The sequence below is a fragment of the Vidua chalybeata genome, chromosome 8 (genome assembly GCF_026979565.1).
Source record: "Vidua chalybeata isolate OUT-0048 chromosome 8, bVidCha1 merged haplotype, whole genome shotgun sequence".
Classification (NCBI taxonomy): Eukaryota; Metazoa; Chordata; class Aves; order Passeriformes; family Viduidae; genus Vidua; species Vidua chalybeata.
Genome location: NC_071537.1, coordinates 12,557,699 through 12,583,658, shown reverse-complemented (window position 1 = coordinate 12,583,658; position 25,960 = coordinate 12,557,699). Strand labels below are relative to the sequence as shown.

Sequence of the window (25,960 nt, the reverse complement as noted above, 5' to 3'; positions counted from 1 at the left end):
GTGCCATTCCCTTCTCCTCCCAGCTTAAGGAAAAAACTGACCAAATGCTCATATACTAACCTGATCTCTCTTCTTTTTGAGAACTTAGCCAACAGTAAGAGACAGATCTTTGACAAATAAACCCATCTTTCAAAAAACCAGATGACTATGGAACTATGCCAGACATAGAATAATACCCAGCAAAGCTAGGGACTTCATACACAAAACTCAGCCAATTTTCAACTTGCTATTTGTTCACAAAACCCAAACCAAAATAATTAAGTGCTCAGCTATAAAGGGCACTGTGCAATAAATACAGAGATAATTTAGTAAGGAGGATCCTGATTCTGTGATATCCTAACATATAGGGCTCAAGACACATACTAGCCTAATACAGACTTTACAGGCTTCCTTTTTTCATCCATAATAATGGTTACCCACCTCCCTTCCAAGAAGCCCTCCCTGAGGCTGATCCAGCCTTTCAGATGAGCACAACCTGTGTGCAGGCTCAGCTCATTGAAATCAACCTTGGGCTGGCTCTCATGCTCTCCTGAAGTGCTCACAAAGGCCAGAAGTACAACTTCCTCCTGCTCTGTGTTCCTCCCAGTTCAGTACCTACAGGTACCCCTGCCCTGCAACCTGCAGCACACAGAAGTCCTCTTTCTCCCCAAATCAGAGGCTGGCTGGTACCTAGCACTCACCACGGAGATCACAAAGGCAAGTACCCACAACCTATGCTGCACTCTGCTCTCAGCAGGCAGCAGCTCCCTGCCGATGTGAAACAAGCCACGCAGCCTACCAACCGAGCAAGCACAAAGACAGAACATCGGGGAACCTGAACACTGTACAGTGTTCTGAAGTGCTCTTACCGTGTGAAGTTCCCCCCCATCCCATAAGGAGAACAATTCATTACTTTTCTGACCTGTTTTTTTAATCAGAGGCAAATATAGTAATTATAGTCTGCCTGATTACAAATGAAATTACAAATCTGTCCTAAGGGCACAGTACTGTCCCCATCTAGATGTTATCAGCCCCCAAATCTCATTTAATCTTGACAGATATGTAGTACCAAGGCACCACTACAGGAAACTCTACAAGTAAATTAATTTTACGAATACTTTCTTTGCAGTATACACAAACTCTTCCAAAAGACTGCTAATTTGTACAGCTTTTGTTAGGCATCCTATGTGACTAAATTCATCAGTAAAATAACTGAACATCTATGATGACTTGGAGCTCTTGCTAGGTTTCTGGCTTCTCTTTGATAACCTAACTGACTCAGCTTTATCAAGTGATTCCAAAGACCTACATCAAACCGTTTTCCAACTGAATCAACCTCTTTTCTTTGGAAACTTCTTACTATCTGTCCAAGCAAAACCACTAAGTTAATTGGGGAAACAGTCACCTTTCCATGGGCCGTTCAGTTCCCTAGGTTTTAATATTAAATCAATCCTGCTGACACAGGAGCCTGTTCCCTGGCAGGAGCAGAGGAGGACTCAGAGTGTTGTCTCTGTATTTGTCTCAGCATAAGCAGTTCTCAGAAGAAACACAATGAAGTGACAGATCTACTACATCAAACCAGAAGAAACCTGCCAGCCTGAAAGGTGAGAGAACATTAACAAACAACTAAGAAGGCATCATCAGCACATCCCTGTTATACCAAACCTGAGCTGAGAGTTCCCAACACTGAACCTTCCCTCTGGCCAGGACTTCTCTCTTCAGGGAATCTCAAGTACCTTGTCGACTTAGACTTGCAGATGCATTCAAGAGCACAGTCTTGTCCTGCTGCAGATGAGCAAAGAGCTTGGAGCCCCCAAAGGGTTTTGAGATACCTTTAAAAAAACATCTGTCCCTAGCAGAGCAATATGAAAGCCCTGATTCACCCAGGACTTCTTTTTCAGCGTGTTACCTGACCTACTGTAGCCACTAAAAGAAAGAGCTGACCACACGCCCAGCCAGCACAAAGCCTCCTGGGCAGCCACAGAAATGCCTCCTCCTAATTGCTTTCAAATCAGCAAATGAAAAACTCCCAGCCTTGCTTTGAGCGTCACAACATGGGAACACAGTTCTCTACATGTTCTAACCTTTCCAATATTTGTTCCTGACCCCACCAGCACACATTGATTTACGAGGTCTCACAGTGCGTTTTATTACTGTCTTTGTTAATATCTACTCTCTACATGTCTATGAAGAAAAATGAGTGGTAGATGAGTAAAACGCTGTTAGTTTTTCATCATCTGTTCCCTCCTGATTGCTCAAGTTTAGCAAGCAGAGTATTTTGGCCTTGGCTCATAAAACTGGCAGTGCAATATTGAAAGAGAAGTTAAAACACGTGTAAAACAAGAGGTTAAGAACCTACTTAATCTCTTATCACATGAAAAAGAAAAAAAAAAAAAAGGAAAGGTTAGATTGCAAATGTGTTTTTATCTAACTCTTACAAAGGCTACAGTGTTATTTTGATCAGACATGAAAAGTCCCCAGATTATTAAAGGCTATAGATGGACACTCCATTTCAGATCACAGCAAGTAAAACTCTGATTTTTTTTTTTTTTTTTTAAACAAAGGTAAGCAATGAGGAAATGCAGCATCCCCAAACACTGAAAGACTCAAGATAGGCTGTCTTGCTGACCTGCCCTTAAACATCACGGATGCACCGACTGATAATTGTAGCATGAAGCAGAAAATGAAATTTGACTCCTGCCTCAGTTTCCAAACAGCAGAACTAACAGATGATTTACCAGTCTGGCTTGTCTCTATGCTAAATTCCTCTTTCCAGCTTCACTCAGCCACTGGTATCCAATGATGAGAAAGCTACAGGAACTGAACTGGAAGAGCAGTTTCCAGGGTCAGTCTCAAGTTAACTGATGCTCAAAACACCTGCAATTTATGGTCAACTGATCAGTTTTTTTTCTTTAGGGAATGAACTCATCCTGACCTGAAAGAACACACTGAGAGTAACATGAGAGTAACAATAGGAACTGAACAAGCAATAAAAGAGAAACAATTATGTAGCTACTGTGGGCATACATTCTTAAAAGCTCTCAGGGACTACTGCATAGGGTGTCAGAAAGAACATGATTTAAGCAGAACATTTCGGACCAAATTTCATAGCCCTTTCCTGTGACTTCAAAGGCCACATACATCTTTGCATAGTCTTGAAATGGAATTGCTTTGTAACGTCCAAAAAGATCAGAGAGAAAACATTTGAAATACCTTTGCCAATATGTTTAGCTATTCCTGGGGGGGGGGGAGGGAAGAGGGGGAAGATATCTTGGAGACAGAGAAAGCAAACAAAATCAACATTAAAAGATTATTTATTTTTGATTGCAACTGTTCTACTTACTGACTTCCAAAATTACCTATGCTGCCTGCCATTTGCTAGCACTTATTCTTAGATGTTGTTATTGGTAATTGCCATGTTATGATTACAAAGCTCTGGCATAAACCTCAGGACCTCTTTTGGTTTTCTGAGAGCAGAATATTCACATGCTCCTCTCTGACCTCATGTTCCTAATTATTCACTGTGCATGCCTATATGTAACTCACCACCAACTGAATCAACCCAAACACCAGCAGATTTCAGCTAGTCTAGAGAACTCTGGGTGCTTTATGCTAAACCATCTTCAGTCTTCTGAATTTACCTTCCTTTCTAGGTTACTTTACAAACTGACTACAAAGTTTCTCTTGTTATACACCATGGCCAGACACACTGCATTTGATGCAAATGACAAGAGGAGTACAGTCCAAGCAGTAAAGTATGAGGTGATTCAGTAAAGTATGAGCTGATTCCCATCCACAGCCAATATTCTCCAAAGGAGATAAGGAATACTGATTTCAGCAGCAAACACTGCCTGAACAGTGCAGCTAAATGCTTCCTCCTGAGCCCAATGGATGCAGCTGGGATGCAGCTGTTCCTACCACAGCAGTGCAGGCAGCAGCTGCTGCCAGGGAAAAGGCAGGAGCTTGCACAAGAGGAGGACAACCCTGCCAGAAGGTCTCACAATCCAGATCTGGCCCCCACCAACTGCCAAAACTGGACCACCCCAGTTGGAAGATATTTTGGGGAAGTGTACCTTCCTGTAAGGTTCAGTGAGAAGCTGCTTCCTGAAAATCTAGCAATAATGTATCTTTAGAGTTTTATCTGTTATGCCAATGTTAACAGGGAGAACTACAAGGCCTGGGTCAGAGCCAGCTAATCTAAAGGCCCACTCTTAAATACACAGTGGAAAACCACTCTACCTCAGAGCCTCCTGCAGAAATAAGTACAGGAAATTTCTGTTTTATCCCTTCCTCTGAACCAACTCTGCCAAGCAAGGTTCAATGGTAATCTTGTAGTAAGCACATAAACAAAATAGCAAATCTTTGAAAATATCTGAAACATAGCTAGGAGCTGTAAATACTTTAGAACTAAATTAAGCTAAGTTTGGACCACATAATGACTTCAAGGAGCTTTTGTTTTTAAATAAATCACTTGTGGTGAAAAGAGCTGGAATGGCAGTTATAGCAACGACCACAACCACCTTCTTATTTACAGGCTGGGTGCAACATGAGCTGCACTAGAGTACATTGCTCCTGCACATCTCTTTCCACTAACTTCACTTTGGAGCCACCTTCCAATCTCAGAAGAATCACATCTCCTTGGACCTCCCTTTCATCTTCCATACACCTACAGAAGCTCTGCCCACACATTTTTCAGTTTCAAAAGAGAAGCCAACAGGCTTTAGTCCCAGCATCATTTCTATGGTGTCTCATTACTGTGGCTCCTGCTCTCCACAGCTGATGGGCTCACACCTTTGCAGAACTTAAGTCAGTTTGAGCTGGTATGATGCACAGGGTAAGAACCCACTTGTTTTCTTCCTTGGTTGTTAAGACAGGCGTGCAGATGATCACAGTGGGGTCTCCAGCCGCCCCAGTTTAGTCAGAACGGTGTCTCTAGTGAAACCACCAAAAAAGGGCTGACTGTGCTGATAAATCCCACAGCAGGTATTCATGCCCAGAGGATAAGTTAAGATCGCCAGCAAGCCACAAGTTTAAGCTCTACCATGCTGTACCAGACTTGGAAAAGTGACAGGACTAAGAGTTCTGGCACACAGCCACTCGCTGCTACTATGTCTGGGGACCCAATTGTCCAGGAAATAAGAGCAAATCTGCCTTTGACTTTATAGTACGGTGCACACACTGTTACACGTTCAGGTAATAACAGACTGCCGTGGGTTTTTTATGCTGAATTACTCAGGCTCCCTCCTTGATCTCATACTGCCATATAAAAATGTATTTCTCCTAATATGGAGATTTATTTCTCCTAATATATCATACAGGCAGATTTCCCCTGCACCTTTTTAGCCCTGCAAACACATGCATGAGACTTAGTAACTACATTTATGTAGGCAGGTCTAGATTATCAACTGCTTACAGTGGCTACCTTAAAGACCAATGCAATTTTTTCCAGATGTTGCTTAAGGTCTGTTTACCATACATAAAGTTCTACTTATTGTATATGCTGGATTCTCTCTGCAGTTGTGTTAAAGAAGCAGACTCATGTTATACATGTGATTTCTGTGTAGAGTGCACAGTCCAGGTTTTAGGAACCATTCCAGTTAATAAGTCACAATGATTAAAAAACAAAATACAGCTCATTGCTACAAGCATCATAATCACAACACATAGTAATTTCTTTAATAGTACAAAACAGACATTTTAAAATAGGAAATATTTATATCAATGTGCTCTTCAAAGATGCTCATAAAGAATAAGATTCAGCACAGAATAGCCAACTCTTGAAGACTTGGATTGTGGCCATTTCAAATAACAATTCAAATTCTATTTGTGCTGCTGACACTAAATAAATAAAATTTTTAAAGCAGATGCAGTACAGACAGTAAGTGAGGAATTTTCATGCACTGACTTGGAAACATCTCTTCCCAAATATGTCCCAAAGAGCCAGGCAAGACTTCCCCTCGTGGGCACATTCTGTTCAGTTTTCTCTCCTATTATTCTCACTGCTGAAGAAGCCACAGCTGTTTTACATCAGGACATGCAGTGTTTGTGGGCCACCCTCAGGCAGGGACCTGTGCAGAGCAGGCGCTGTGAGCTCATCCCAAGGCACATCCCTCAGGCTGTGCCCTGCTGGGTACAGCGCTGTCCTCAGTTTCCCTCGGTAGAGCAGGAGTGCCCTGCTCTCCTCGTGGCTTTACACTGGATGGCATGGGAGTATTTCTTAACCTGAGGTGATCAGTTACTGAGGTGTTCTTTCAAAGGAGCGAAGACAAGGCACAGGCCTGCAGAACAGTGAGCCAGTTCCTATGACAACTTTCCACTGCAGCCTGGCTGGAGACCATTAATCCACTTTCCCCAGGCCAAGCAGCTTCTCCGTGGTAACGCTGCTTTGTGTAGGATTGTCACCAGAGCCCAAGCAATGGCAAATGCCATGGTACTGAACCACCCAGACTCCACAGCACTCCCTAATTCAAAATGCCCGCAAAACTATGGGTTTCACTGAGTGCAACTGCGTGAACTGCAATTCTGTCTCTTGCTCAAGATTTTCAGGGAAGAGCTGTGGCCAGCCCTTCTTCCTGCACCTCCTCACAAGTCAATATCTACAATTCCTGCAGGATTCAAAGACTGCAGACACTCTCAGCTTGTCCTGGTGCACTAGACCTGCTCTGCAGCCAGCCTGCACCATCTCCAGATAACAGCTCACTGCAACAGCTCACCCACCCACCTATCACTTTTCAACAAGCATTATTTTATTAAGCTGAATTGCAAGAGTTATGATGTGATTAAATAAAGCTATCTGTTTTTTCAATAAGCATAATTTAAACACCATATTCTAAGAGTTTGCTTCCCTTCTTCCAATGCAAAAATAATATACTTGTATATTATTGAACACTCCTTTCGGTGCTCCCCAAAAAGCACAATACTACAATGTTTACCAGAAAACACCAGACTAAGCTTTCTGGTTAAAAAAAAAAAAATCCCCTGAAAATTAAAAAAAGTCTAGGATAAATATTTCTAGTGATTTGAAGAAGGGTCTATTAGCTTTCTCTTCAAGTTATATTAGGAATCAAACATGACAAGGAGTGACAGTTCTAGGGGGATATTATTATCATCATCATCATTACGATGATTAAAAACTGCCTACAAACTGGAAATTTGCCTGGGAAACTTTCAGCCTGCGTCTGATTTTCGCTAGCGTATATCCTAGAATCATCGTATAACACTACTGCTACCGGTGCAAATATACTAACAGGCTGCTAATTTCAAACCTCAGCTGAAAATGTCTCTCCCATTCTTACAGCTTTTCTCCCCATTTCTCTCTGCAATTGTACTTAATTCAATGGAGCATTCTGAACGCAGTTCGGTGGTGCATTTGCCATACAATTTGTTTGAATGACGCTGTACAGAGTAAAGGTTGTATTGTGCTATATAATGAAACCACGTCTATGCTTGAACAAACCCCAACTGCTGTTAATCAAACCAGCAGGTTCCTGAACGATCTTTTGGACTCTGGACTAATGGCAATAGATTATTTTAAATAGCAGTTCCACTCTAAAATATGTTTAGGTTGACACAGGCTGACAGGGACAGTGACAGACTTCCTGAGCTAAGCTGATTGATTTACATGTAAAACGCCAGGGTTTTTACTCAGTGCTGGAACTACAAATTCAGCACTTGAACCCAAGACCAAAATGCAGTTTTGCATTTTCTTTCTGGTTTTCAGTGACACCACGCAGCACCTGAAAGGACCTAGAAATCTTCATATTTTCAGTTCAATCACTAGTGACAAATGAATATTTGGATCAATACATTTCAATTGGTGACAATGGTACTCTAAACTGACAGGGAGACGTTTCTATGTGACTACTTAGAGAGCATTTTGCAATCTTTGATGTTCAAACAATAAATCTTAAAGAGCTAAAAAAAAATATTTTCGAACATGAGTGATTATGGCTTAGGAGGAATGTTCTCCAGACCACGTCAAAGAGGAGCCTTAGCATCCAGCTTGGCAGCCTTTAGAAACACTAGCAAGGGAATAAACTTGAGCATTTCATAATCTCGGTGGTTCCAGGAATTTTCAAAACTGCCCGTGCTACAAGAACCAGTACTGTCGTAGGAAGTCATCTGGTCTATCAGAGAACCAGTGTAGGTTTGTTTCCATCATACATTTTGCAACATTATTTTTGGCATGCAAGGAGGGATTAAAAAAAAAAAAATAAAAGAGTAAGCAAAATGTGAGGAAAGCAACCTTGTACTGGTTTGTTTTATTTATTTATTTACTTGGTGCCCCGCTCCTGGCTTTGGGTTATCAGCTCCAGCCTGACACAGCCGGACTGCCAAGAGCAACTCGAACGGAACGGAGCGGGAGCGGTGACAGCGAGCCCTCGCCCCGACCCAAGGCTGCCGGGACCGCGCTGTCCCCTCCGCGCCCAGGGACGCGGCGTCGCCGCTCGCCGCCGGGCGGCCGCCGCCCCGGGGGGACCTGCGGGCGGGAAGGCGCCGCCGGGACCCTCCGGTCCACGTGGGGCGGAAGGAAAGCGGAAACGGAGGCAGCGGGTGCCGGCCCCGGCCCTGCTCACACACACCGTGCCGGGGGCTCGGGCGACGGAGCGGGCGCGGAATCGCCGCCCTGCCCCGGACGGGGGCAGCTCGGGGGGCCGAGGCACGGCCGGGGGCTGCCCTGCCCGGGGCGGGACGGGGCAGCGGCGGCCGCCGGGGCAGGGCGGAGCAGCGGCGGGCGCTGCCCCGGGGGTCTCCCCGCGCCGCCCCGGCCCCGGCCGCGGGCTCGGCGCCCCCCTCGCCGGGGCGCGCGCCCGAGGGAGGGGGCGCTGCCTCCCCCGCCACCCGCCCCAGCGGTCCCCGGCGCGCTCCCGCCCCGCGCGCGCTCCCGCCCCGCACCCGCCGCGCGCACCCGCCCGCGGCCGCTCTCACCTCGCGCCGCGCTCGGGTGGAACTGCCCCGCACCAACTGCCGCAGCGCCCGCGCCGCCCGCACTGCGCAGGCGCCGCCCGCGCCCCGCCCCCCGGCCCGCCCCGCGGCAGGGAGCGCGGGCAGTGTGCGAGCCCCGCGGCCGCCGCACGGCCCGCGGCCCAGGGAGCGTCGGCAAAGTGCCGCTCCGGCAGCCGCTGCAGGGCGACTCTGGGGCGTCCCCCGTGTGAGGACACGCTGCGGGAGAACTGCCCAGACCGAGAGACTGGGAGGGGATCTCATCAATGCATATAAATATCTCAAGGGCAGGTGCCAAGAGGATGGTGCCGGGCTCTTTTCAGTGGTGTCCAGTGACAGGATGAGGAGCAATGGCCATAAATTAAACCATAGGAAGTTCCACCTCAACGCGAGTCACAGAATCACGGAATGGATCGGGTTGGAAGGGACCGCAGAAGATTGTCTGGTCCAACCTCCCACCCAAGTAGAGTTATCCTAGAAGACGTGGCGCAGGATTGCATCCAGATGGTTCTTGAAGTCTCCCGTGAGGGAGAATCTCCAGTGAGGGAGACTCCACATCCTCGCTGAGCAGCCTGTAGCAATGCGTGTTCGCTCACACAGCACAGAAGGTTCTTCCTCGTGTTCAGGTGGAACTTGCTGTGCATCAGCTTCTGCCCACTGCCTCTTGTCCTGTTGCCCGATACCACCGAGCAGAGGCTGGATCCATCATCTTGACACCCTCCCTTCAGATATTTGTACGCATTAATGAGGTCCTGTCTCAGCTGCCTCTATGAGGCTGAACAGGCCTCACGCTTTCCTCGTAAAAGGTGCTCCAGACCCATGACCTTCTCTGATGAAGAAAAACTTTATGCTGAGGGTGACAGAGCACTGAACAGCCTGCCCAGGAGGTTATGGAGTCTCCATCCCTGAAGACATTCAAAACCCACCTGGACACATCCCTGTGTCACATGATCCAGGTGACCTTGCCTTGTCAGGGGAGTTGGACTGGAAGATCTCCAGAGGTCTGTCCCAACCCTAACAATTCTGTAATTCAGTGTGGCAACTCACAGAACAACCACACAGCCTTTCCTCAGCAGCCTCCTCCAGGCCTGGCATCGCTCCAGTCAAAATCTCTGGGGCTGCACACACACATACCATGCAGGTATGCACACACCCAGGCCTGCACCTCTCTGGCCTGCCTGAGCTCCCACAGTTTTGTCAGCCAGCCTCGATGTTGCTGTACCACATAATGCTCATTTTCAAAATCGGTTACAAGGCTTCTTTGTGTTAGTTTGCCATTGAGTTACAATACTTGAGCTAGGAGCTTAAGGAAGCATAGACTTCAGTATCAAGTAAAAACCTAGTCACTCTACTTTGACATCAGCTCCCCATGCTGCACAATGTTCCTTTTTTTTAAGCTCCACAATGGCTGAGAGAGCCGGAGCTTTGGTTAAAATGATGTGATTAATCATTGATACTTTGGGGAGTGTGTCTGCAGTGCAGGCTGGACAAGGCTGGGGTCAGTGTGTGCCCCATCTGCAGCCCGGAGGGTGGTGAGGAGGTCCCCAAGCAGCTGGGGTGGCAGGGGGTGATGGCTGGGGGCTTGGGGGACAGTGACCACAGCAACAGGCAGGTGTGTCCCATCCCAGTCTACTGTGAGCACAGACTACATCCCTCAATCCTCCAGACACGGCCACTAGGCTGGGCAGGCTGAGGGGATCATTGTGCAGAGCAGAAACTGCCTGTGGTGCCCCCCACGTTGTGCCCGCTGGGTCAGCACCGCCACAGAAAGTGCAGAGCAAAGCAACTCCCCCCCCCCAGCAAAACAAGCCTCGCTTTTTCTGTCTGTTTTTTCCTGACCCCGGAGGGCTGGGAAAGGCCTCACACTGGGATTCTGGCCACCTCAGGTTGATCCCTGCCAGAGAAAAGGGTGATGGCAGCCATCCATCTACCCCACTTCATCCAGGCCCACGCTGCTGTGCCAAGCCACTGGAACACTCATTCAATCTTCCTTCCCACGCCTCAGTGGTAGCCAGAGGCTGGGAATGTCTGCCTCACACTGGCTGCAGCTCTTCTGTTCCCCCTGCCATGATGCTTCCTTTATCTCCCCAAGGACTCCCTCAGCGTTTCCTATTGCCCTCCACTCTGCCCCAGGTGATAAGGCTCTGCCACCAACCTCTGGCACAGGGACACACAGCTGGGCAGGGTTTAGCTGACTTGGCCCATTGTACCTCTCCAGGCTCTGTCAGCCTTGCTCCACCATCCCCTTCCAAGGGGAAACACCCAACAGCACCAGAACTATTAGTTCTGGCTGTAGCAAAGTCCATTTTTGGTGCCAAGCCTCTGGCAGGGAGGCATTGCTCACCAGGGAAGCTCAGCCTGCACTTCCCAATACCCTGGGACATCTCACAGCACCTGCACCAGGCCCCCAAGCAAGAGTTTTTGCTTGGACATGCAGCCACCTGTATTTGTCATTTCCACGCATCCTCATGGCAGGCCTCTCCTGAAATGTCTGTCTGTGTGTCTTTCCAACACATAACCCCAAAAGAGTCACTGAAGCCAACAAGTATGACTAAAAATGTGAAATGGCTTTTCTGTGAAGGAAAATGAAATAGACAAAAACCTTTCAGCCTAGGAAAGAGGTGAAGTGGGGTAAGGCAGAGGTCTGCAAAATTCTGCACAGGGAGGCGAGTGGGGAGAAACTAAATCCCAGCTCTTCTATTGTGTCCCACAAGCCAGGGATATGGAATGAAATTAGCTGGCAGCCACTCTGAAACATGAAAAAAAGATGTTTTTTCATGGAATGCATTATCAAACTGTGGACAATGTGCACAATGTCATGCAGGACGTGAACTTGCATTGATTAGATAAGGGCCAGTAAACAGAGATGTGACTGCTGTCTGGGGAGCCCCAGAGCTGCAGACAGACAGAACCAGAGAAGTTACAGCAAAGTAGCATAAATCTCCCACTGTGAGAAACACACTCCTGAGTTAGAGGGATCCAGTACAGGCATTTTCCTATTTTTGTTAGTGTGCTTGTGTGTGTGCAATAAAGCAAATTCATCTGTCCTCCTTACGTGTGTGTTTACCACTTAACCACTTTTCTCCCTGACTTTGCTGCCCTGACCGAGAGAGCTCTCCCTCCTCTAGGGGGCCAGACCCACCTGTGCCAGAGGAGATCTGGCAGCAGCCTCCTGGAAGACACCGGGGTCTGCCTTTTTCCCACCACTGGCAAGCATTTCCATTTCACGAAGCTGCTGTGGTGAGGCTGGGTGGTGAAGCAGCCCCCCAGAGCTTTAGTTTCATGGGCTGTGCTGGCCAGGAGGTGTGTGTCCCATTGCCGCGTGTGCACAGCTCAGAGTAGGGCTTTTCCCTGTGACTCACGAGCCCGGGCAGACTGCAGCTCGGGAGATAAGTGGTTTAATGAGCCTCGTCAGCAGGCAGATGCTGTGTGGAGAGTATCACAGAGCTTTAAGGAGTCCTCCTGCTGTCTCACATATAAGACTTGATTTTTGAAGTAACTAGGAGGTACGGAATGGTCCTGGGTAATTTAATCCCTAATACAACCCATCGTGGTTTCATTGGTGTACAATTCTTAGCTATGGGACCGCTTCTCTTTGGTTTTCTGCTTGTTTTCTAGCCTTATAAAGCTCCCCCTGATGCCATGTGTCTGTGTCGCAACAGTTACTCAAGAGTCAAGGTTTCCTGATGCTGAACACATCACAGGCACTGCTGTGCTTTTGGTTTGTGCCCTCTTGTCCAGCTTGTCATCTCGTTTCAGGTCTGACATGCCAGTGTTAAGCTTTTCTCCAGCCTTGGAGTCACAGCCTTGTTCTGCAGGGCAGCAGCGCTCACTGTAATTTAGTGACTCTGACCCCTTGTACTCATTCAGCCACACAGTTCCAGCAGTCACACCAGCAACTGGCACAGGTCTCAACTGTTTCATGCAGCCCCTTCTGGGTGTGTAAATGATGTCAGAACACCTCGACCCCTTTCCCAGAGGCAAAGGGATTTTATCCCAGGGTCTTTCCCCATGGAAATCAGTACTTCTACTACCTTGTAGTTAATGTGCTGGAGGAGACTGTGACACTCCTAACTCAGCTGTTAGGGTACATATGTATGGCAGTGCTAAAACAGCATGAGTGAGGAAGCCAGGGTAAGCTGCACTCCACTTTTCCATGACAAAGAGAACCACAGAAACCTCTTTCATTAGTAATAAGCAAAGCCATCAAAGCACTGCCACAAACATTACTAAGCAGAGCTGGAAACTTCTCAATTCTGTGATCAGTTACTTGCAGTAGTAAACCCTTGACTTAGGATATTGTAATGCAAAGTAGGAGACACTGAGGAAATGGTAAAACGCACTTGTATGTGAGGAGTATGTGAAATACCTGGAGAAAAAAACAGACCAAGAAGAGGATTTCTGCCCTGGCAGTGTAGACCAAGCAGCCCAGGCCAGGGCAAAGATAGCTCACCTGTGCCAAGGCTCTCTGCCTGGGATGCTCTGCCATCAAAACGTGAGCTGCTTGGATGATGCAACTGTGCAGCTCACACTGCAGCTGCACATTGAGCTACCTGCACTGAAGGTATTGCTCAACCACAGCAACAGCTCTTTTGGAAGTCATACCTCTCTCCAATGCCAGCCCTGGCTTGTTTGTCCTCCCTGCTCATTTCCTGGAACTCCCTCATGCTGTCCTCTGGTCACCTGTGAGGACAAACAGGGATAAGTGGAGTAGAGGAACGGGGCATAGTGCAGATCTCTGTGCCACAGAGATGTACAGCAGGGGACGGGATCCAAATATTTGCTCATTTCACCCATGTTTCTCACACTTACATCAAAATTAAGTTGTTCTTCCATCTCACAGCTGTATTTTGTGCTGCTGCTCCCAGAAATCAGTCATTTCTGATTGGTCTCTTGGAGGTCCTGCACTGGGGTGCAGGTGGGGTATGCATGTACCTCCCTTCCTGTCAGTGATACAGCCTTGGCTACTCCCTGCACACCCTAGCCAGTGGGAGGGCCCAGCCTACTTGCATGGACAGTACAGAAAAGTGAAGTATTTCAGTTCCTGGCAAACAACCTAAAGGCAAAATCCTCCCTGTGTGTCACCTGTGTTACATCTGGACTAACCATTACGAGCCTTTGTCCCGGTCACACCCTCCTCCAGGCATACCCCCAGCTCTGCACCCCAACAGTCCCCATCCCAAGGAGATCTCACGCAGACACAGGCACCCTGGTCCTTATCAGAGAAGAGGAGGTGGAACCAACCCCCCAGGGCACCTTCAGCCCAGACACAGATGCACAGCACAGCTTCCCTTGAGCATTGGAGGGGACAGCTGGGAATACCCCAGCAAGAGTGATTTGTGTGTATGTGTGTGCACATGTGTGTCTGTGTGTCTTTTGTCTCTCTGGGTGCCTGCCTGACTCTCTCCACCTGCCCATTTCTGCCTGCTTCCTTCTGTCTCTCTACCTTTCTGCCTCTCCTTGCCAATGCATCTGTGTGTCTCTCTGAACAGCTGCTTTGCCCCTTTGTCTCTCTGGCTCTAAGCATGTGGACGTGTGTCTGTGAGTGCACCTGACCCTTTTTGCATACCTGTGCATCCATCTGTCTCTTTGTGTGTGTGTGGACCTCGTCCATATACCTGTGTATGTTCCTGGAGCATGCCTGTTTGCATGCTCCTTCTGAGTCCGTGTGACCGTCTATTCCCCACACACATCTCCCCCCACATCCATCCGTCCGTCCCGCTCCGTGCCCCGCCCGCTGCCAGCAGCCCTTCAGCACTGCGGCGCACGGACAGCTCCTGTCGCCTCCTGCCGCGCCGCACCGCACCTCACCGCACCGCACCGCGCCGCGCCGCGCCGCACCGCGCCCCCTCCGCACCGGAGCGCTCCGCCCCGCGCCCCCTCCGCGCCGCGCTCCGCCCGCCCTACATAAGCGCCGGCACCGCCGCCGGTCCCCCTCCGCCGCCATGAGCTACAGCGCGGAGCCGGCGGCGCTGGCCGCCTCCTATCGCCACCTCTTCGCGGAGGCCCCGCGGCGCCCGGAGATGCTGGCGGGCCGGTGGGCGCGCCCGGGCGCGGAGCTGGAGGCGGTGCGGGAGCGCGGCGCGGAGCCGCGGCGGGCGCGGGGCAGCGAGAAGGAGCAGCTGCAGGGCCTCAACGAGCGCTTCTCCGGGTACATTGAGCGGGTGCGGGCGCTGGAGGAGCGGAACCGGGCGCTGGCGGCGGAGCTGACGGCGCTGCGGCAGCGCTCGGACGAGCCGCGCCGGCTGGGGCAGCTGCTGGGCGGGGAGCTGCGCGCCCTGCGCGCCCGGCTGGAGGAGGCGCACGGGGAGCGGGCGCAGGCGGCGCTGGAGCGGGCGCGCCTGGCCGAGGAGACGCAGCGGCTGCGGGCGCGCTGCGAGGAGGAGGCGCGGAGCCGCGCCGAGGCGGAGCGGGCGCTGCGCTCCCGGCAGCAGGCGGCCGAGGCGGCCTCCCGCGCCAGCGCCGATCTGGAGCGGCGGGCGGCGGCGCTGCAGGAGGAGCTGGCGGCGCTGCGCAGCGCCCACGCCGAGCATCTCGCCGAGCTGGGCGCCGCGCTCCCGCCCGCGGCCCCGCCGCCGGCCCCGCGGCCCGACCTGGCCGCGGCGCTGCGGGAGCTGCGCGCTCAGTACGAGGCGCTGGCGGCCCGCAACCTGCAGGCGGCCGAGGACTGGTACCGCGCCCGCTGCGCCCGCCTGCACGAGCGGGCGGCCCGCAGCCAGGAGGCCGTGCGCGCCAGCCGCCGCGAGGCCGGCGAGTGCCGCCGCCAGCTCCAGGCGCGCCTGGTGGAGATGGAGAGCCTGCGCGGCGCTCACCAGTCCCTGGAGAGGCAGCTGCAGGAGCTGGAGGAGCGGCACAACGCCGAGGCCGCCGGCCTGCAGGTGAGCCGGGCGGCGCCGGGAATCGTCACCGTGCCCTCCCCTGGCACCGGGTTGCGCCGGGCACTAGGAGGCACCGAGCATCCTCCTCCCGCGCCATCCGCACTAGTCGGCACCTCCATCCCAGCAGCCGACCCCTGTAGTGTGTAGCGCCGGGAATCTCATCGCACGCAAACAGCCGGCGCTGTGCCGGTGCTCGCGTCCCCGTACGCTCCCTCCCCTGGTCCTGTGCAGCGCTGAGCATCGCCGCGGCCTACGAAGTGCTGCAGCGCAGCTCCGTCCCCTGCAGCAGCCCCTCCCGCAGTTCTGTGCAGCGCTGGACACCCCGGCCCCATGCGGTGTCCCCCTGCCCCACATCGCCCAGCACCATCGCCTGCGCTGTCCCGAACAGTGCCGTGCTGCACAAAACACCCCTAGCACGGAACAGCATCCACCCCTATTGCCTTGTGCAGAACCCACCCATGCAGGCAGTGTCCCTGCAGAGCTGCGCAGCACCCAGCATTGTGCCTCTCTGCTGTGCACACAGATCCTGCTCCACCATGGCCTTGCCTGTTGCCTTCACCCTTTATCCAGAGGCAAAACCCCATAGAGCAGATTTCGGGGAAGCAGGCCAGCTCATCCCTTCCAATGCTCCCTTCCTGCAGGGGACATCCTGCACACGGTAGCGCTGTTTGGGGCATCGATCCATCCCTGCCCTGTCCCTTAAGGATCAGGTCCAAAATTGCCTACACATCGTTGTGGGTAATTCCTCGAAGCTGTATGCCCAGGCTTGGCCCTTTGCCCTGTGGCCTAGCTCTTGGCACCTGCACTGCAGAAATTGGAGCTCTGCAAAGGTTAAATCTGGATCTGGACAGATCCCAGCATTTTTTATGTCTGTGAAAAGACTCATGTAAGGTAGACACTGCGTGCTCCATATCTCTTATTCCATTACTGCAGTATTGCCACATTCTCTTGCTACAGGGAAATGTTCATGATTTATAATAAAATGAATCATGAGATTGTTCTATTATATGGCTGTTAAATGATCTGTGGTTTCTAAATCAAGCCATTTCCTTCTAAATACTGAAACAACTGCCTTTAATCATACCTGGAGGGCCCAAGTAATGCCTTGTCATTTCCAAGGCCAAATTTTGCCACGTGCTCTAAAATTCATGCCTTAGTTCCAAGTTGCTTGCAAGCTTCCTGAATAGTTGAGGTGGTCTTCAACATTTTTTTGTGGAAATAGGCAATATAAAATGTTATCTATAGTGAAAACATTATACACAATAATCTTCTTAAATACTCTTGATGCCATGTGAAAGAGGGATCCTGGGAGCAACCTATCAATGGGGGAAAAACAAAATTAAGCAACTGGATTAAACAGCACCATAACTGAAATTGCTTTAGTGACAGCATGGCAGTGCTTTTCTATATGACCCTCAGGATCTACTTTATGTGTAGCAATACTTAAAAGTCCATTGAGCAATGTCTGTGTATATCAGATAAGTTATTTCATTGGCTGCAAACAGTGGAAAAGGTCGGAAGTGTGTCTTAAAAGAGAATATTGCTATTGTCTGAGCTTTAAAAATGATCCTGCTAAAACAGGGCCATGTCTTTATAATTGTGGGCTGCCTAGTCAAATCTGAACCAACATACAAGAGCTTTTTGTTAGGAAACAGGTTTGCAGTGGTGTGAGGAGGGGATTTTTATTCTACCAGCTGGTAGAGCTGGGTTGTGGAAGAGAGGTGCAGATCAGGAACAAGGACAACCAGTTTTGAAAGAGCTTTTTGTTCATGTGGGCTAGAGGCAGAGGGGAAAGAGAGCTGGAGGCACAAAAAGTCACAGCAGCAAGAGTGGAGGGTCCTGTGGGGGGATCACCTCAAGCCATTCCTTCCTGTCCTGGCTCTGTACAGCAGCAATCTGTCTGCATCAGAGCAGAGGCTTTAACCTCTACAGCAGCAGCAGCCATGTCCTGTGGCTTCTCAGTCGATGCCCCAGTGATCTCCTCAGAGGCACAGCTTCTTGCAGATCTTTTGCTGTGGAAAATGGTCAGGGCAGCACAGGTCAAAGCAGAGACCACAAGGATGGCTCCTAAATATCCTGCAAGGCTGGTTGTGCCCAGCTAATCTGACTGTGACATGCTCTGTGCTGCATTCAGGATGAGCTGCTGCTCTGAGAAGCTCTGCTTGAACGGGGCCCACTGCATCAGGGTCAGCACAGCTCCTTGGGCAGCTCCATGTGCTTTGATTGTCTCTGCACTGTCCACAAGGAAGGTTAGGCAAGAGAGGAAGCTGGGGACATGATAGGAATGGGAAAGGGACAAGATGAGGGTGATGTGTCAGGGCAAAGATCGTTTGCTGGAACAGAGGATCTGGAAGCAATTGCAAAGTCCTGACTCTGGGAGGGGATGCAGGAGAGTGGAGGTAGGCAATGGCCATTGCAGGGCTCTGTAGGCAGGGCTATATCATGGCTTAAGTGCAAACTGCTGACTCATTTGTGTTCCAAATCACGCTCCTCTGGTGGCACAGTGGGGCAGCTGACAGCAGGAAACTCAATTGGGAAGAGCCTTATGGGAGCAGGTTTCACTGCTTTCAAGCTGCTACTTAGATACCTAGATGCATGTGGGAAAAATACAGACTGCTTTTTTCTGAGAAAAAAAAAATAGAAGAAAAGATTAGTCTCCTTTGTTAGCATGAATTCTGGCCTCCACATCACAGATAGAACTGGTTATAAGGGACAAAAGGCAGGGCAAAGCTGACAGGAAGGATGCTAGAAGGACCCTGTCTCTGTAACCTCCCCAAATCCCTGCTTTCAGAATCCCCCACTTCGGGGCTCTGAGGCATTTTCCCAGGAAGGTGACAGACTTCCCCACCTGGGGGGGACCCCTGGCAGCAGCACCTCTCCTTCCACCTCCTGGAAGCATGTCCCAACCCTTCTTAAGCCCTGCAGATGCAGACTGCAGCCTTTCTTCTCTGCTACTGCAGTGCAGGGTGCTTTCACTTGAATTGTTGACCCACTGCCTCTATTTTGAAGATGTTTAAGCCCAAAACTTCCCTCTGTAGCAGCCTGCCTTGTCCCCCACAGGACTGGGGGACCCACCACCATGCACTATTTGCCCATCTCACAGACCCTGCTGCAACTACATGAATCCATCAATGGTTGAAGCCTCTCCCATTGCCCACTCTCAGAAGCCAGGCCTGGTGCTCTGCCTGCTTCTTCATTCCTGCTAGCATGAGATTTCATGATCCCAAGCCCCTGGTGGGATGTGCCATCATGGATCAATTGCCCATTGCAACTTCCCTGTCTCTACAATGGACAAAGCAGAGTGGGACTGTGGGAGAAGTCCCTGCTCCAAAATACAGGGCTGAGCACCCTTGTCTTTGCAGGACACCATTGGACAGCTGGAGGACGACCTGCGAAACACCAAAAATGAGATGGCTCGGCACTTGAGGGAGTACCAAGACCTGCTCAATGTCAAGATGGCCCTTGATATTGAGATAGCTGCCTACAGGTAAGGCTGCTCTATTCCTGCTCCAGCTGGACACTTCCCAAGCCCAATCCCCTGACCCCACTAGGCTGGGGTATTTTCAAGGGCCCAGAAAATACTTAGGTACACACTCCAGGAGCACTTCAAACATGTTCTTCATCTCCCCCACCTGGATCTGCCATACTCCTGCCAGGGGAGCAGCCATGGCTCCGTGTCCTGCTTTGATCTAGCAGCTGTGAACCAGTTCCCTCAGCCATCCCAAAAGCAGTATTTTTTAATGGGGACAGCTGGGGTTGGAAACCTGTCTCTCTTGCAAAGTTAAAAGTAGGTGCAAAAGACTGTGCTTCAGGTATTTATTTTCCTGGTCTTTCTGGAGAGGAAAGAAGGGAGAAAGTTGCTCTCCTGTACCCCATATTGCAAGTCTTCCAGAAATAGTTGACCAAAATATGATTTTTAATCAGTTTCACGGTGCAGTGTGAACTGATGGCTTGGACTTGCCTGCAGGGCACAACATGCTCTCAAGTTTTGCAGATGTTTCACATCCCCATACTAACCTCTTCCCTTGTGATGTGCTTGCAGGAAGCTGCTGGAGGGAGAGGAGACCCTCTTCAACATGGGAAGTGGAGGCCTTCCATCTCTCAATTCCCTCCCCAGCCCCACTTACTCCTTCCAGCCAAGGAGCTTTAGTTCCTCTACTCTGTCCTTCAAAGAGGAGGACCAAGGAGAGGTTATTAAAGTGACCTCTAAAATATCATCCAGCAGGGCTGAGGTGATTGAGGGGACCATAACCTCTGTCAAGAAAAGAGGGAGGTTAAACCTGCATGGAGGAATCCTTGCCAATGCAAAGATGTAACCATCAGGACCCAATGTTCATAAGCATTTGAGGGGGAACAGTCTCCACTCGGCCTTGAAATTGCTCCTCTGGGCACAAAGCTGCACTGGGCTCGCAGGAAGCCTCCCTTAAAAACACAACCCCCCCAGGGACACCAACCCAGGGATGGCTTCCTTGTGGGTCCTGTCACACAGAGGCCGAGCTTGGCACATTGCTCCCTTTTAAATGGGGTGGGGGCACACAGGACAGGTAGCTAGAGATGCATGTTGGTCATTGTGGTGGTGGCACATAGACTCGTAACACACTCCCTCTCTCCACCTGCCGCGGGCGAGGGGCAGCCAGCTGGGAATGCTGCTGAGCCAGCTCTCCGGGGAGGGGAGGGAAACAACTCAACATGTTTACTGTAACTAGTTTCATCAATTATCCAAATCCATGTACAGCTAAACTCTTCCCCACTCAAACTGTAGCCATCCACTTTTAATCCTAGAAGCACAGAAATAGCCATACTGGACCTGACATCTGATCTCAGCCACGTATGTTTTGAACTATAAGGAATGTTACTTTTTCTTTGTACTGACAAATCTTGTTTTCTGAGAGCACTAGTCAAGCCAGGCACATGGGGTTTATAAGCAGCAGGCACAGAGCAGGGAACTGCTACACTGGAGGTGAAGGCACCACCATTCTGCAGGGTGCAGCACCTCATGTGGTATCACTGTCTCCCAGATATGAGGGTCTGAGGGCCCCTTGTTAGGCTGCACAGTCTTCACATGAAGACCCTGTGCCTAGATTAGCATCGTGGTCCAGCCAGCACTGGGAAGCTGCAGCACTCCTGAACACCAGCCCGCAAAGCATCCTTGTCTCCGCTCTAACTGTTCCAACGTGTGCCAAATTTGATATAGGATTTAACAACCATAGGTTTCCTTCAATGCCTTAAATTGCCAGCGATCGCTTTTGCAAGAGCCGGAGACGCCGCGTGTTGTGTGTCAGTGCCCCGGCAGGGTTATCAGCACCAGACCTCGCTGCCCTTGCAGTGCTGCCAGAGTAGTTCCTGGAACCAGCAAATTGTTTGCTTGCACTCTTTCCTCTTCTATTGTAAGGCACAAATTAATAATTAAAAAAAGAAATAGTTGTGTGGCTCAAACTGAGCTGTTTTGTTGTCTTTGCTGCTGCGTCATCTTGGGAATGCACATTGGTGTCTGGCCCTCAGCTGGTCCAGTGCCCAGCAGAGCCTCTGGGCCCCTGCAAAGAACTTGGTGCTGGGGTGCAGCTGCCAACCCCTCCTGCTGGGGTTGCAAGGCAGGGCTGGACCCACTGATGGCAGTGGACCATGTCTGGGGCTCACCCCAGGTGCCTGTCATGGTGGCCCTGCTGTGTAGAGTTCATGGCCAGCTGGCTGAGGGATCAAGGTCTGCCACGGCTGAGTGCACCCTCATTTGGTCAGAAAGTGGACTCTGAGGCTGTGATTTGCATCACATCCCTGACAGTTCAGTCCCAAGGTACCTGTCATTTCCTCTCCACGCTGCCTGTGTGCTCGGGGGTTAGAAACAGCCTCGTGCTTTGTCTGTGCAACTGAAGATAAAGTGAATTACACAAGTGCAGATGAAGAGCAGAGGGTGCACCCACCTCCCAAGTAAACCCAGTCGTTACAAGTGCTGTGACCAGCAGTGGTTTATATTTGGAAGACGCACACATTCTGCTTGAGATGTGCCTGTAGAGGGAAAAAGCACAGGCAGCTTCCTGCTGGGTGGCCCTGCGAGAGCACACTGTCCTGTTGCCTTTCCATCCCTGCTTTGTTGCACCATGTCGTGGCCATAAGCCCCAGAGCCCCAGGGACACAGTGTGACAGTCACAGGCTTCTCCACCAGAGCTGCAGGCCAGGAGCAGCATGGCTACACCTTGATGCTGTCACACTGGTAACCTTGGGGACCATGGACAGGCTGCTTACTGTGGGGTGACAGCCCTGGGCAGGGCAGCCCTATAGGTGGGTGAAGCAAGGGGCACTTTCCAGAGGCAGGGGAGGGGCCCCAGGGCGTGGCTGGAGTAGTGCAGCTCACCAGCAGCCCCCAGCAAAACAGCACAGGGCAATTCGAGGTGCCCAGGCAGAGCCTGGGGGAGCCAGCACCTGCAGAGTTAAATCCAAGGCACTGGCACATAAAACAAGATCAAGAAATGTCCAAATATCTCCTGGCTGAGCTGTCAGTTAGGAAATGCAAACACACAGTATTTCTCCCAGTCCACAGGGGGAATAAAAAGCAGATGTGACTGTGCAGCTAATGAAATATATTCTGAATCTCGAACACTCTCCAGTGCTGCTGCTTTCTGTCCCTTGAGCACAAGCAGCCTGACCTGTCCTTTGTCCCAGCACAATCCTCAGTCAGAATCCCTGCTTGCTCAGCTAACTGGATGCTAATAATGAAGCTGGGAGTTTTACTTTGGTGATATCAATGTGAAGGGGCTGCAGCAGTGGAGCAGGATGGAAGAGTTGTGAGAAGGACAAGAAACTATTTTGGAAAATAGCTGCATTGCAAGGGCCAGCCCAGAGATTTCCTGCATTTCTGGAGCTCTGCAGCAGTTTGGTGCTGTCTCATGGTGTTAAACTCCAGAGCTGACAGAGGGACAACAGGCAGAGAGGCCCATATCTACACTCTCCTTTTCTTTATGAGAAGAGAAATGATAGCAAAGAGGGACAGGCCTGGCTGAATATGTTGCCAGTGCTGACCTCTGACTATCACCATCCAGGCCTCCTTTTGCATTGCTATCTTCTTCAGAGTGCCTCCTTTTACCTGCCTGCTTATATGCACCAGAAGGCTTCTACAGTGAAAGCATAAGCTGGAACAGGACAATAAATCCTCCTTTGTGGTCCCATCTTTCTTACTGGGTTAAACACCCAGGCTGCCAGAGGGAAGGAGTGAGTCACAGTGCAGATGTTGAAAGATTTATACCTCTATAAAACCTTGACCTCTTGCATAAAAGGCAGCTGTGGACACAGACTGCACCCTCAGCTCAGGAAGCAGCAGAGTGCAGCTATTTCTCCATGATACTGCCTTTCCATCATCTTTATGCTGGGGAGAACTTGAGCTTCCACACAATAAGACAATTCCCACCACTGGACTGGCTTTGTTTGTTTTTTTCCTGGGTGTAGATGCTGGCCCATGCAGCGGAGATGTAGTGCTCCTTGAAAACAAAGTTGCTGCACACGGAATTTTGCTAATGACACTTATCTAGATGCTGCAATTCATTAAGAAGTAAGCCAAAGAAAAAGCAGCCAAAGAAAAAAAAATACCCACAAACCCCAATTTTCCTTTGGCAGGAATGCAAACATCTCCTTTTCCAGACTGAGGAAGAATGCTATCATTCAGCAAGAAGGAATCAATAAGCAATTCAGAGCAGAGTCTCTTCCGGCACCTTTGGCTCAGTCCAGCCAACTCTCTCTTTGCCAGCTCTTGGCACAGACACTTCTTTAAGGAATAAAGAGCTTCTTCCTGCAGTGAGTGACCCACACAGAGCCCTAACACAGCAGCCAAACAGATGTTTCTGAATGATCAAATGTCCCCATCACTGGGATTTGACACTTGGAAGCAGAGTTTATGTCAAAATAGCGTAAGCAACGCCAGCACATTTGTGCAAGACTTCAGAGGCCTGTGGGAATAAGGATCACTTGGCAAATGCAGCACAACGTGCAAACAGGGCATGGCTTGGGGTGAGGTGGGAGAATTTTCATTGACCCTGGTCTGTTCCAGCGCTTCCAGCTGAGCCAAAGTGCTGCAGAGCTGGGGGGTCAGGGGGAAAACACTCCTACAGATTGTGCAGGGGTCTTCATCCAAAACCCAGCCCAACCAGAGATGAGCCTGCAACTCTGTGACAAGCAATTACGTCCTTATGAAAGCAGACATTGTGCTGGCCAGAACTGACATAAAGCATAACATGAAGAAGGAACAGTGTCCATGCTAAACATCTGCTTAGACAGCAGGGAAATACCCAGAAAATGTCAGAGTGCAATTCCAGAGCCCCAGGTACACATTCACTTACTGATGGCAGCACAGCTCTCGAGGTGCTGTCAGTTCTGAAACAACAGAGGCCCAAAGTCCATTCCTACCACAGCAGGGTCACTCTGCTCTTTTGCCTTTGAATTGAGAGGCAGCTGCTGCCTGCATGCCAGAGAGCACAAGGAGAAACAAGTTCTTGGCTCTCCAGTGTCCAGAGCAGCCTTGCAAATGCTCTGACAGACACACAGTCATTCCCTGAGATGATGCACATGCAGACACAAGTGTGGTCTGTAAGAAAAAGCTGTTTGGAGATGCCATTTGGAAAAGCTGAGATCAGACTGAAAAACATGGTTTGCACTGAGGCTCAGAACATCATTAAATTTAAGCAAATTTTCAATGGAATTGCAATAAAACCAAAAAAAACCAAAACAAAAAAAAAACCAAAAAAGCCCTAAGCCCCAGATATGACATCCTATTAGCAAATTCCTAGTCTACCAATGATACCTGAGAGATGTAGGAATAAGAATGCCTGAAGCAAGCCAAAATGATTCAGCAAGCCAAAACATTAAGGCTAGATTCTTAAGGAAACAAGGATTATAGGATTATACAGTGACTCCATGTTCTCTTTACCCCCTACATCCTCCCCTGATCATTTCTTATGCTCATCAGCTTAACTTCAGCCACACTTGAGAGCCCTGGAAGTCTCAAAGATCCCAAACCTCTCTCAGTTTCAGGCTCTCTGGTATGCAGGTGACACATCCTCATGGACTGAGAGAAGCTGAGCTTCCCCTGCTGGACACCAGAAAATCCATTCAGAGGACAGAGGTTATGGATGCCTCAACACCAAGGGCTCCAAAGTAGCTCTCACAGGAACACACAATTTTCCTCAATCTTTGCCAAGTCTCCACCACCCACTTTTCTACTGTTAATGCTTCCTTTGGAAGAAAACAGACATTTTAAGCTTCCATTTCCAAATAGACTATTTTACCACACAATTAGAAAATGCAAGTTCTCTTTTGCACTTTGGGAAACATTTCTTTTGCAGACCACTGCTATATTTGACACAAATACACTGTTTTACATTAAATTCAGTAAACCCAGTAAAAATGGCGATACAACTCCGGCAAGAATTCTGCAGTTGCAGGGCAACCAATCAATATTGCATTTCACCTCAGATGTGATTACCATTTCTCTCTCAAAAATAATAAAATTTAACCTGTCCAGTGATTAAACCTGTATCTATGGCAGCATTTGAAAACCTTAGTCAATGTAAAAATCCTTTGGCTCATTCAATAAGGGTCTCTTAAAGATGACATGGTAAAATTCCATTTGTGGCTACCTTGCTTCTCTCTCTGCTGAACTAATTAGTGTTACAGAAGAACCACAAGGTAGAAAAACCAAATAAAAAGCGGAAGTGAAGAGAATGCACCATTTGCAATAGTTCTCCATCTCAGCAGATATTTGTGACAGCCTAAAAGGTACATTTTAAAGAACCTAAACACTCAGGCTGGCCCTTGGTGCATTCTATTGGGTATATTAAAAGATTCATGGGGACAATGTGACAATCTCTTTAAAAGAAAGGCATGCAATACATAAAAACTCCTATATATCTTAATAGTTTTTCTCTCAAGTGCTGGAATGAATCCCTCCACTCATTTGTATTGACCACTAATTTCATACTAATGATATTCCACACTGAGAAATAGTAAAACCAGAAATGCTAGGGATGTAATTTTCCTAGTGACTGTTAAAAATGTATCCATGTAAGTCATTGCACATAAATGATTAATGATTCCCTGAAAATAAATTCAACATGGACTAGTATTAGACAAGCTTGAATGGTTTTTCAGTAAAACTCTTTGGTTGTTTCACATCTACA

The 25,960-nt window shown here is 49.5% G+C and overlaps 2 protein-coding genes across 4 annotated transcripts in view; one reads left to right on the top strand and one right to left on the bottom strand.

Moving 5' to 3' along the window:
- NT5C2 (5'-nucleotidase, cytosolic II) overlaps positions 1 to 8,974 on the bottom strand; it is a 60,038-nt gene extending 51,064 nt beyond the window's left edge. The window contains exon 1 of one of the 3 annotated variants that reach the window (XM_053948919.1): positions 8,908 to 8,974. The gene's annotated coding sequence lies outside the window, so the exon portion shown is untranslated. Of the gene's footprint in view, positions 1 to 1,644; positions 1,665 to 1,715; positions 1,897 to 8,907 lie in introns of those variants that run through there. The other 2 variants (XM_053948918.1, XM_053948920.1) reach the window with 2 other exon arrangements.
- A 5,810-nt stretch (positions 8,975 to 14,784) lies between these two features.
- On the top strand, positions 14,785 to 21,240 carry INA (internexin neuronal intermediate filament protein alpha). Its single transcript, XM_053949707.1, has 3 exons — positions 14,785 to 15,800; positions 19,163 to 19,287; positions 19,843 to 21,240. Exons 1-3 carry the CDS (start codon positions 14,868 to 14,870, stop codon positions 20,114 to 20,116), a joined length of 1,332 nt encoding a protein of 443 aa, XP_053805682.1. The 5' UTR covers positions 14,785 to 14,867; the 3' UTR covers positions 20,117 to 21,240.
- Positions 21,241 to 25,960: the final 4,720 nt, after the last annotated feature.